This window comes from Cyprinodon tularosa, unplaced genomic scaffold (assembly GCF_016077235.1).
Source record: "Cyprinodon tularosa strain WSP-4 unplaced genomic scaffold, ASM1607723v1 ctg101, whole genome shotgun sequence".
Lineage (NCBI taxonomy): Eukaryota > Metazoa > Chordata > Actinopteri > Cyprinodontiformes > Cyprinodontidae > Cyprinodon > Cyprinodon tularosa.
The window spans coordinates 119474-132459 of NW_024037794.1; the positions used below are offsets into that span (position 1 = coordinate 119474).

Here is a 12986-nt window from a genome sequence, read left to right on the forward strand (position 1 = left end):
CTCCTCCTCCACTGCACAATGCCTGCGCCATCTTTGTTATTAGTCGGCGCTGTCGGGTAGCGACAGCCTATGGTGACGGCGGGTTGCTTTGACAGCAAATCCCATAATGCTTTGTGAGGAGAGCTCTCCACGTTAAACATTCTGGGATATATGTGCCTCTTCTGAGGCCTTTCTTTTCTTCTCATTCACTTCGTAGACACTTTCTCTTATGACCATCAGCCATTTTCAAAGAACCGCGGTGATAAAGGCGAGCTCACCACAGATATATGCTTGAAAGTGCGCAAAAAAGATCAGAGAGCACGTAGGATGGCCTTAAGTAAACATATAAAAAGGATGATTGACAATTAGGAGGACCACTTATTTAGATGATCCAAGCGGAAATAAAAGATAGTCGTCTAGGGAGGAAATGTTGTACTCTTTTTGTTACTAAACCAATGACTGCTAAAATTCTTGGGAAAGTAGTTGCCAAACAAGTGTGTGAACACTAACACCATAATTAACTTTTTGAAAAGTTTCAATTTAAGCTTTAGAGCTCATCCAATCACTGAAACATCTCAGGTTAAAGTCCATAATGATATTCTCATGACCTCAGATAATGGACTTTTATCTGTACTCGTCCTGTGACTCAATGCTGCATTTGACACAGTTGATCATAATATTAAAAGAAAAAAAGACTTACATTTTTTATTGTAGAAATTAAAGGAACAGCACCAGACTGGTTTAAATCTTATTTATATGACAGATTTCAGTTTGTTCAAGTTAATAATAAATCTCCCTCATGCTCCAGGATTACCTGGATCAGTGCTAGGACTAATTCTTTTCACCATATATATATATATATATATATATATATATATGCTCCTAATTGGTTATTAGAATTAGATTAATTCCCTCTATTATGCTGATGATACTCTGCTAAATCTATAAATCCAGATGAAGCTAACCCATTACATAAATTACAGGCATGTCTTCAAGAAATGAAAACCTGGATGACCCTTAACGTTCTGCTCCTGAATGCAGACAAAACAGAAGTTATAGTTTTTCTAACATAGTCTTTGAAAAAGTAGCTAATTATTCTGTCACGTTATCTCGAAGGGGATTAAATTGATCCCAGAGAAAAAAAATCTTGGTGTTATTTTTGGAACAATTTCAGTACCTGTCATTTAAATCACATAACAAAGAAGCTTCTAGAATTTCCTTCTTTCATCTCCGGAATATTGCCAACATAAAATAACTTATTTACGGATGATGCTGAGAAACTAGTCCATGCAAGGCTGGACAATTGTAAATCTTTTCTGGCAGGAAGTCCACAAATTGTAGATAAAAGCCTTCAGCTGATCCAAAATGCTGCAGCCAGAGTTCTGATGAAAATTAAAAAGAGAGATCATATTTCTCTTAACTTAGCTTCTCTTCTTTGGCTTCTTTTTAAATCCAGAACAGAATTTAAAATCTTCCTTCTCAGATATAAAGCCTTAAATGGCCAAGCTCCCTCTTATATCAGAGATCTGATTGTTCCTTATGTTTCTAACAGAGCACTTCACTCTCAATCTGCAGGTTTACTAGTGGTTCCTAGAATTTCTAAAATAAGAATGGGAGGCAGATCGTTGTTGGCACTGCTGATTTATGCATATGGAAATTATAAAGTGGATTAAGTTAATCATTGAAAGGGATGTTGCACCTAACATATAAAAGTCATGTGCTTGTACACTGCAAAAATGTTCTAGAAATAAGTAACGTATTGGCCCTTAATTTGAGAAGGTAAATAAGATGATTTGCCAGTGAGTATTTTAACTCCTAAAATAAGATAATTCAATAATATGTACTTGAAATAAGACAATGCAATTGTTATTTCTTATTTTCAATGTAAATTGTCTTATTCCATTGGCAAAGTGTCTCACTTAACTCCTCAAATTAAGATAAAATGCTCTTATTTAGACTTCCATTTTTTGCAGTGTATAATAAATGTGATTTTGGGACTAAGCAGTTTAAAAGGATACCATATATAAATGATTTAAAATCCCTCCATCATATTTTCCCTTCTCAATAAGATATTGAGATATGCAGAGGTTACTATGATAATCACTCAGTGCATGGCTGTGCCAATATTTCCTTCATCTGAATCAGAACTGAACTAATAATTGTTTTACCAAAGGAAGAGGAATCAAATGTTAGCATTCAGCCTCAGTTTACATAGAAGTGTTGGACTCAGACCTGAACATAAAGACAGTAACAAAGCCGTCCTTCTATCACATAAAGAACATCTCCAGCAACGAAGGACTAATATCTCAAGAGGAACTTAAAAATAAACTGTTTATCTGTAGTAAAACTGATCACTGCAATGGTGTCTTCACAGATCTGATTGAAAAGTTGATCAAACAGCTGCAGTTAATCCAGCTTGCCGCTGACTGTGTCCTCACTAATACTAAGATAGTGGAAAACATCACCCTAGTTCCAAAGTCATTACACTTCTCTTTTCCATGACTGTGTGTGCAGAGGGGCATATGATAGGAAGGCACTTTATAGACTGCATCATTCTGGAATTGGGTTTTATTTCTTCCTGTCTGAACCCACAAAAAATATTTTTTCATTTACATAGATATATTAGATAAAACAAAACAAAAAACAGCATGGCAGCTTTTTTTGACAGATTTTTATTTTTTTTTCATTGTACCTGTACATAATGGAAGAAAATATGTGTTTGCCAGATAAGCTGCATGAGGTACACTGCAAAAACGATCTAGAAATAAGTAAAACATTTCTTAAATTAAGTGTATTTACCCTTAATTTGAGTAGGTAAATAAGATGATTTGCCAATGAAATGAGTATTTTAACTCTTAGAATAAGATAATTCAATAATATGTACTTGAAATAAGACAATGCAAGTGTTATTTCTTATTTTCAATGTAAATTGTCTTATTCCATTGGCAAAGTGTCTCACTTACCTCCTCAAATAAAATAAAAATGCACTTATTTTAAGAAAAAATGACTTATTTAGACTTCCACTTTTTGCAATGTATGATAAAGGTGAATTGATTCCTGCATTTTTATTGGTAGAGTTCAATAATAAACATTGTTCTGGGTTTACCTTAGATAATGGGTCAGCAACCCAAACTTAAAAGAGTCCTATTGGACCAAAAAAAAAAAACATCTGTCTGGAGCCAAAAAAATGTAAAAGTCTTCTATAAGCCTCTTATGGCAACACAGGCCTTAATTATATTAGCCCACTATAAAAAAGGACTACTTGGGCTTAAATATATAATAAATAAGCACTCCTGATTAAATGTTTATCATGGAGCAAATGTCACATCATGTGACTACTCTGCTTTATGATATTCAGTGCTTTAAGTTTAAATTCCATTACAATATTATTGTATTAGGTTTTTTATGCATTGATGAAATTATAGAAACACGATAAACAAATCAGATTTTTGATGTTATTTTTATTTTGAGGATTTGGCTGAAAATGTTGAAGAAAATTCACCTACCTGCATAAGAGCGCTACCCGTTCGGTCTGTGAAGGGTTTTCCATGCTGGAAACAAAACTAGCAGCAGTATTGGGGTTTGCAATCCACTTGCTAAATCTATCTTTGCTCTCCTGTTATTTATCCAAAAGTCCTGCAGTCCCACTTTTTGTCTCACTCCCAACTTGGTGGTCGGCTGCAAATTTAGCCTGCCTTCCCTGGAAATGCCTTTCCAAATGACTCTTTTTAGTCGACAACTTTTCATTACAAAGCAAACATGCAGGCAATTCTTCCGCATTGGTAATGAAAGCAAATGATTTGGTCCATTCTTCTTTGAATCCTGTTTTCAGCCATCTTCCTTTTTTCCCCTTTGGGATCCATGGCGCGATACACGCCCACTGCTTTGTTTACAAAAGCCACCTGCCTGGCACTGTGCCACGCTGAAACGTATATTGCAGGCTATGACGCAAATCTTCCTTAACAAAAATGTTTACATTTATTGTTTAAATGTATTTATCCATTTTTTTCAGCATTAGAAACATAAGGACTATTTTTTGACCTACACACCACATTAAAACAAAAAGAATCCAAATCTTTCCATTTTCATACATTTTTCAAAAACCTCCAGTGAGCCACAAGAGGGGCGCTAAAGAGCTGCATTCGGCTCTGGAGCCACGGGTTGCTTTAAATTAACTTGAGTCAGCTTAGAAAATATGCACACTTATTGACTCTGAAGGCCAGAGGCTGTCAGAGCACTAAAAGGCCATTAGAATTAAAAGATAATAAATACAGTGTTAAACCAACACAAAGACTTCCAGCTTTTAAAGGCTAGATAAATGATAGCATATATATCTTTAAAATGTGAACATCACTTTGTCATGAATCGGTTTAAAGAGCTAAACCTACATGCAGAACACACCACGGAGTCAGGGGTAAAAGTTCAACAGTTTATTAAGGTACACACAAAAAGTAAACAGGTTCTGGTTCAGGTCCGGGACTGGAATCACTGATATCTGCGGAGATGGGTAGTTTGATTAGCCAGGCAGTTTGATGGATTGTCGAGTGTGTTAATTCAGTCTGTACCTTGGAGGGGTTCTGGCAGATCCTTTGAGAGGGGGGGAACCGGTTGGGTCCAGAGACTGTTGGTTCAGCAGAGTGCTCAGCAGCAGCAGCGTCTGGCTTCTGACTTCAAGTGGCAGACCTTGGTTTGAGTGATTAGCTCTCTTCCTGAGAGCAGCAGGAGGATTCCAGACTGATATCTTCTGGTTTGGTCTCCTTGGGCAGGCAGACAGGTTTCCAGGCAAAGCTCATCCAGAGCTTCTGGGTTTCTGACCTTGACTCAGTTTCCTTACTCTTCCTTGAGAGCTGTAGGAGGAATCCAGACTGATATCTTCTGGTTTGGCTTCCTTGGGCAGGCAGGCAGGTTTCCAGACAAAGCTCATCCAGAGCTTCTGGGTTTCCTGTGAGCAAAGAAGACAAAGGCAGATTAGAATCTAGTTTCTCTCAAGAGCCAACTAAGATTCTCTAAAAATGACAGAGGCTCAGGTTCGCTAACCAAACTTGGTCAACACTGCGGCATTGAAGGAAGGTCTGGCAGCTGCTTAAATAGGCAGGTCTCCTGATGGGCTGATGAACGTCAGCTGTGCTGGAGGGCTCCAGCCCAGGAGATCCACAGCGCACCCTGCTGGAGACAGGTGGCAGATCTCCAGATCCCAACACACTTTGCTTTTCTCTTTGCATATATTGTGAACAATGTATTTAAAAAGAGAACTAAGCCCAAAAAGGCCTTAAAAAAAGCATAGAGATTTAAAAAAGAAATTAAGATGTAACAGCCACCAACATCAGTTGAGTTGTAGATTAAGCAAACAGATTTAAACCCTTTTCAGAAAAAGACATTTTCTGCAGCCTTTTAGGAATTCCTATTAAATTTAAACCTCCGTTTTAAGACAGTTCTTGCCAATGCATACTGTATTTAATAAAGATTACATAAAATGGGATGCAATAAAACTCATTTTTATCATTTTGTTAAAATCGTTTTATAATTAGCTTAAATTATGTTAAAGGTTTAGTGCTGTAGACATTTGATTTGAGACCAATTTTCTTGATCTATTAATGCTTTGTTTACTTTCACATGCCTGCTAAATCCATAAGTAGCACAATATTAAATATACATGAGGAAAGCTGTATGCATTAATTACCTTGCTATCAACTCTAAATAATATAGAGAAGCATATTTCAGTTGATACAGAAGCAAACCTGCCGACCTCACGCTACTGTTCTAAGTAGATGCTGAACGTATTGAGGTGAAAATCTGTAGAAGTATTTTATGCAGCCATTTGTACATTTGTTTCGTATCTTTGTAAGCTCGACTGCATTTGAATTTAAATGCGGCTTTTGCCTGCATGTAATACATGGGTGTTTGTGCATGGGCCTGCACCTATGTGCGCATGTGTGTTTGATTGCTTTAGTCACACAAGCAGTCTCCCACACACATTGCTCTAAGCTTTGAGTGGGCGAAGGCCACTGTGGAGCTGATAGGGGAGACAGAAAAGCAAGAGGAGATGGAGGATGAGCAGGAGAGAACAAGACAGAGCGAGTTGATAATGAAAAATTGAAGGCAGCAAGGAAATGAGATGTAGGTTTGCACTCTAGAGCCATAGCGTTCACTGTGAAAAAAGCATACATCTCCCTGGGGGCTTGGGTTTCTTCTACCCCTTTGAGGTTCCAGCTTCTCATTTCTGAGAAGCAGAGAAAGGAGGCCTTAAAGACCACAGTGATATCTCATTACCATCGTGTCCTCAATATAATTGCTCAAAGAACTTTAATATTATGATTATTTTAGGATTTAATCAATCCTCATTATTTCCAAACTATAAATGTATTTCTCAAAACAAAAACATTGTGTGCAAAAAGGTTGTTGTAGTGTTTATGATCTCAGCAACAACTAAATGTCCTTATCTTTGTTGTTTACAGACATCACCCTGATGTTGTCACTGTATCAGCATAGGAATCTTCTGATTAGATACATACAGATTTACATGTCCGTTTCTACACATTGCTTTATGTTGCCGACAGATTGCACAAGACGGAGCAGAATTGCTATTTACACCTCATCTGTTGTCATTGTAATTCGTTGGCAGCCTGTGTCATTCTAATGCTGACAAGAAAAAAATGACGCAGCAATCATTTGCAGAGAATGGGTAAGGCTCTCTAGAGGAATCTCCTATAGCTCTATGTGGAGAACTAATGGGTGCATTGTGATGTTGGCCTTATTTTTCTCACTATGATGTGTTGGGAAAATATTGTGGTTGACAGATTATGACAAAATACTAAAGTGTTCTGACCACAATGAATTCTTGGGTGTTCTAAGCGATGAGATCAGAGCTACATCATGTATATATATTTTTGTAGCTTTGATCGATGGCAGTAACCTGGCATAAGCTAGGGGTCAGCGACAGTTTTAAGGCTGAGGGCCGCTGACACATAAACGGCAAGGCTCGGCATTTACCTAATCTATCTATCTATCTATCTATCTATCTATCTATCTATCTATCTATCTATCTATCTATCTATCTATCTATCTATCTATCTATCTATCTATCTATCTATCTATCTATCTATCTATCTATCTATCTATCTATCTATCTATCTATCTATCTATCTATCTATCTATCTATCTATCTATCTATCTATCTATCTATCATCTTTTGTTTATTACATCAGAAAATGGAGAAGATGCCTTTGGTTTTGGATGCTTTAATGTGGATGTTTCATAAATATATTTTTCTAAGTCAAGACATATTTCAATATGACAAAAAACACTATAAACTCTCAAAATTAATTTGGGTGTAAAATAGTCATGGCAATGAAGTTTAAAAATTGGCCCTATAGGGCAGACATGCTAGCCAGAAATGGCGTTCTGTTGACTCCAGGTATCATATGAATCGAATCTCATACTCTCCAGACATACAGCAGGAAACTCATACATTTTAAACACATCATGTTAATGCTTTTATTTTTCATGTTTTCAAATACCACCAAAAAAATGGATAATGTTCTAAGTGCATATCTCCAGTCCAAGCCTTACCACCCATTGACCATTTGATGGTTTGTTACCATGGAGACTCTTGACAGACTGCAGGTGGAGTTGCAGGTGGAGTCACAATGATTTCTTTTGCAAGTTCTCCCACTGCTGGGCATTAAGAGATGAAACAGCTGCTTCTCCTTCCTATAAGCACTGTTTGATATCTGACACAATAAGTGATACTTAATCAACACTCTGAATAAGAAAATGCTATTTTGTTATATATTTTTTATTTGATTTAACCAAAATGCGAAATACATAATTCTTTCATTGTTCCATGTTCTTTTTGGGGTTAATAAGTGATTGATTTAAATTAACACAGAAAGTTGATATGTGACAAAAAAAACCTGGTCTGTGTTCTCAATATTCTTAGAGCAAGAAGAAATAATTATCGAAAAAGAAATTATTACAAAAATAAATACTAATGATTATAGAAATAAAATGTATGTATTTAAACACATGAAACATTACTGATAAATCTCAAATTTTAATGCTGATTTTTTTACACATAGATAATTCTGTAATTGACTTTGACAAATATTTTATGCTGATAACCTTCTGTTTCTTATATAAGTCAGTTTCTGCCACTTTTGAGGGGGAAAAAAAGCCCTATATCGCATAATTATCACCTGGCTATCTAAGCTAAGTCATAGCTAAGTCATAATTCATAATTATGAGATATATGTTTGTTTTTTTATGAGTGGCAGAATCAGGCTTCCTTTCTTTAAAGATATCCAAAAAGCTGTTTTTTTTAGTCTGTGTCTCTAAAAAGAAGAGTCAGTTAATAAATTATAGTATAAATTTGGTGACATATTTTTTCTTTATTTTTAGTCTGTGGGGACATCCATGGGCAATTCTTTGATCTTATGAAGTTGTTTGAAGTGGGAGGATCGCCGGCCACAACGCGATACCTATTCCTCGGGGACTATGTTGACCGTGGCTACTTCAGTATTGAGGTTGGATATATGTTTTTGTCAACATGCAAACAATGACAAGCCATGGTAATTATGAATTAATGTGAGCCCTAATATAAGACAAAAAATCTGTGCTTCTCTGTTCTGACAGTGTGTTTTATACCTTTGGTCGCTGAAAATCCTCTATCCAAAGACACTATTTTTACTTCGCGGAAATCATGAATGTAGACATTTGACAGAATATTTCACCTTCAAACAAGAATGTAAGTACCTCACAGATTTCTATGTGCTTTTTTTCCACACAAAAAAAAAAAAATATATATATATATATATATATATATGTATATATATATATATATATATACATATATATATATATATATATATATATATATATATATATATATATATATATATATATATATATATATATATATATATATATCGTGCAGTGTGTCTAGAGAAGCTTATCCACCTGTTTCTTTCTGTCAAGTTTTGGGTTAGCAGATAAAAATGAAGCAACATTTTTTGTGCAAAATATAGCTTGACATACATACTAGACAAAGGTGCAGCTGACCATCTCTTTTTGTCTGACAGGTAAAATCAAGTACTCAGAGCAGGTGTATGACTCATGTATGGATGCATTTGACTGCCTCCCTTTGGCTGCACTCATGAACCAGCAGTTTTTGTGTGTCCACGGAGGACTCTCACCTGAAATACACACCTTAGATGACATTAAAAAGGTACTATGACACTGACAATCCAATGCTTTATCCTTGTTGTAGTTTTTCTGTCCTTAATAATAATGCTTTTTTGTGTTCAGTTGGATCGGTTCAAGGAGCCCCCTGCATTTGGGCCTATGTGTGACCTGCTCTGGTCAGATCCTCTGGAAGACTTTGGAAATGAAAAAACGCAGGAATACTTCAGCCACAACACAGTGCGAGGCTGCTCTTACTTCTACAGGTGAGCTTGCAGGTTTTTTAACAGATGAAATCCAGAGGTGATTTTACTATACTTCATCACCAAGAGTGATATCCACATGAATGGCCTTATTGAGCACTTGCTTGGTGTTGGGGAGGAGAGAAAAAAAATCTTATTTTTATTTGGAAAAAAAGCTGCCAAACATTACATCAACTCAAACCTTTAGATCACTCTTACCGGCCAGGAGGAGTCCAGTTTATGCAGCATATCATGCCATTGGGAACTGATTCTGGACTCTCAAACAGACCAAAGAACTGTACCATAGCACGGTTACAACTGCTGTTGTCTGCATGGTTCATCCATACCTTTTCTTTAGCTGTTTGCTTGCAGTGTACGTAAATGTGTGTTGAAGCCCAACATACCAAAAGTAACAAGATGGGATTTAAAGTAGAGTACAAGTTAGTAAAGTACAAATTCAAGAAAAGAAAAAAACAGAATAAACAACTGGTGACTGGGAATATGACTGCAGCAGCCCCAGTAGCAAACACAGAGAGGTGAAACACAGCTTGTTGTGTCAAGCTGAGAACAGTAGGACCCAGTATTCGAGGCGAATAAACAGTTTGATTTCTCTAAACGTTTATTGGAAACTGAACTGAACAGATACAACAGATAAGGGACCATGTCTTTCTGGAAGTGGATGTTAACGAACGTGTGAGTCACTAAACTGGTCTTATAGTTCAGTCCGAGCCCAGAGAGTGTGGTTGGTTCTAGCCGGTCGGCTGCCAACATGACACAGCAGGTTGCCGCACAGAGAGTTGCAGACACTGTTTTATCTGTGGTTAGAGGATAGGCAGGAGATCAGAACCGAGCAAACGAAGGTGGGCGGGATAATCCAGAGGGCAAAGCCGATGTCGGTGACATGCTCGGCTGTCAGTGCCAGGAGGTAAGAGATTCAGTGAGGTGCCGAGGGAGAATCCAGGACAGAATTGGGTAACAGTTCCAGGTATGGTACATAGATAGGCAGAGTTCCTGCAGGAGTGAGAAGACAAGTCAGGCAAACAGATCAGAACGAGGACAAGCAGACTCAGAGGTTGAGAGATGTAACAGGTCAGGATCATGTTATCAGGACACAGGAATGCTAGAATAATTCTGACCAACAGCTCGAAAATAATCTGGCACTGATGGCTGGTCTAAAGGCTGGTTAAATAGGGACTAAAGCAGGTGGATCTTACAAGCACATCCTTCTTAAAATGTTCCAAGCACAGAAAAGACACCGTGAAGTAATACAATTTTTCCTGATCTTCTGACCTTTTTCAAACAAATTGAAAGCAGCTGTCGATACTTAGGAAACCTAAATATGCCCATGCCACACTTGGTCCATGCCATACTCACAGGGGTTGAAGCAAAAAAGCTGCTACCAGACGCGAAGACATAGGTGTATATGATAGCATGAAAACTTCAGCAGCTTTCCATAACAAAACCGCTGTTCCCATTCTCAGTCGTTCTCCTTTATACATCACTCCCGTTTTTTTCCCTCAGTCGCTGAGCCTCGCTACAGTCCTCTGAACGTTAGAGGTTTTTTTGATTAAAACTATTATATGTGGGAACCCGTTAAATTATTATGTTGATCATTGATATTAATGTTTTGATCAACACAAATACAGGAAAATGTCAATATCGTGTCATCAACACTTTAAGGGTTTTCTGGATGGTAGCATAAAAGAAAAACAAACTTGATCTATTTTACTTGTCGAGAAATTTAAACCATATTTGCATCATTTGTTTACAACAAAGTAAATTTGAGGTTACTATTTGAGGTAACTACTATAGAAAACTGGATGGTTTTCTATTTCAGTAACCTACAAACTCAGCAAAGAAAAAAAAATGTATTTGCCTGCTTCAAATAACACATTTTTAGCTTTTTTATGCTCTTTTATTTTTAGAATCAAATTTGCATTAGCCTGTGATCTATAAAGCAATCTTCTGGTTCATATAGTTTTTATCTTTTATTCTTTATTTTAGCTAATGAAAACAACTGTATTGGTGAAACTTTCCAAGATGTGTTTTCAGGACAAGCATGAACATCAATGACCCTTTTTTTAGCAAAACTGTACTTTAAAATTAAAGCACTGAGTTAACAGCAATCAAAACAATCCAGATGCTTTAGAAGAAAAAGGACAACCTGCTCTGTCTTCCACCAGTGTGAAATGGTCACCCATTGGTAGTCAGTAAGATGGAAGCTTGGCGAGGATTATTCTCTACATGTGTGGAGGATGCTGCTATTATAGTCATCTATCTCCCTCTGGCTTTGTTCTGCCTTCACTCTCAAACTTACCTCTCCATCATGACGACTCTCTCTATCCATCCAGTGTGGATGCTGCACCAAGTCCTAAATTCTAGATTTATGACAAATTATGCAAACATTTTAGGCTGAATATAGCATTAAGAACAAGCTAAACCTCATAAGGAAATTTACTTAGGTTGTAAAAATTCTGAAGTCTATATTAAATATTTCTTACAGTCTGGACTGCTTGGATTTGTACTAATTTAGAATCAGGGGCTCAACAGGCTTTGGAAGTGTTATTTTTATAGCTTATATTTTATTCACAAAGAGTCATTATAGAAAACACTCGACAAAAGAACTGGTATGTTTTCTTCTTATATCTCTAAAAGTATTTTTTTTTTATAACAATAACCATTATACGTTTTATGTGCCAGCCAAACACAGAATAGCAAATTACTTTAGATTTAAAAGAAAAAGATAAACGTTTTCATAAATGTGCGAAATGTATAGCCTGAAACAAACTACTATTGTATTCCAACCTAGTTACAGAATAACTTACATTAGTTATTTTAAGGCTTTAGACAAAGACGAAAGAACAGAGCTGAAATGTCAGAAAGAAAGATGGGAAGTAGTTAAAAGGACGGTTCTTTAATAAAACAATATTCATAGTTTGGGGCATCTTATTAAGTTTTGTTTGGTCATATGAACATGGAAAACCAACAAAACACGGCTGTCCTCCCATCTTTATAGTACCTAGAAAAGAGCCTTGTCAGAGTAGAAGCGTAGATCATCATAGTAATTTTGAACAAGCTTCATGGATCCAAAGCTCAACTAAAAGTCTTCTATTAGGCCTTCAATTCACAAATCTTCATGCAAAAGCAGCAGGAGGAAATCCAGAATGTTTACCTTTTGTCCTTCTGAACTAATGGCGTTGGCAGCATCATAATGTGGTAATTTTATTTATTTATTTTTTTAACCAAGAGTAGAAACTGCTCAGAAATTCAGGAAGACTGATGGAGTTTCTTGCATAGAATGCTGACAGAAAACATGTCAAAAGCTGCAAAAGTCCTGCAATTTGGGTTAAGGCAAGGCAAAGTATTTTAAACACTGAAATAGAAGCAAAAGAAAAGAGGAATAAAGGCAAGTGAAGATAAAAACGTGATAAAAATAGGTAGTAAGACAGGGGCAGAGCTAGGCTTTCTCATCATCAGGGGCTTTGCCCACACAATATTTCTTTAAAATAAAGGCAATTAGTTAAAAGTAAGAGGTTATTCCTGCATGCCACCTGTTTGTAAAGATTTATTGGAAATGTAATCATTGTT

The 12986-nt window shown here is 36.5% G+C and overlaps 1 protein-coding gene across 2 annotated transcripts in view; it reads left to right on the forward strand.

The window, feature by feature from the left end:
* The window catches only part of ppp3ca (protein phosphatase 3, catalytic subunit, alpha isozyme), a 57069-nt gene that overhangs the window by 21141 nt on the left and 22942 nt on the right, over positions 1 to 12986 (forward strand). For both annotated transcript variants that reach the window (XM_038277012.1, XM_038277002.1), the window contains exons 3-6: positions 8377 to 8501; positions 8611 to 8722; positions 9057 to 9202; positions 9283 to 9422. In XM_038277012.1, coding sequence (XP_038132940.1) covers positions 8377 to 8501; positions 8611 to 8722; positions 9057 to 9202; positions 9283 to 9422 — 523 coding nt within the window. The remainder of the gene's footprint in view (positions 1 to 8376; positions 8502 to 8610; positions 8723 to 9056; positions 9203 to 9282; positions 9423 to 12986) is intronic.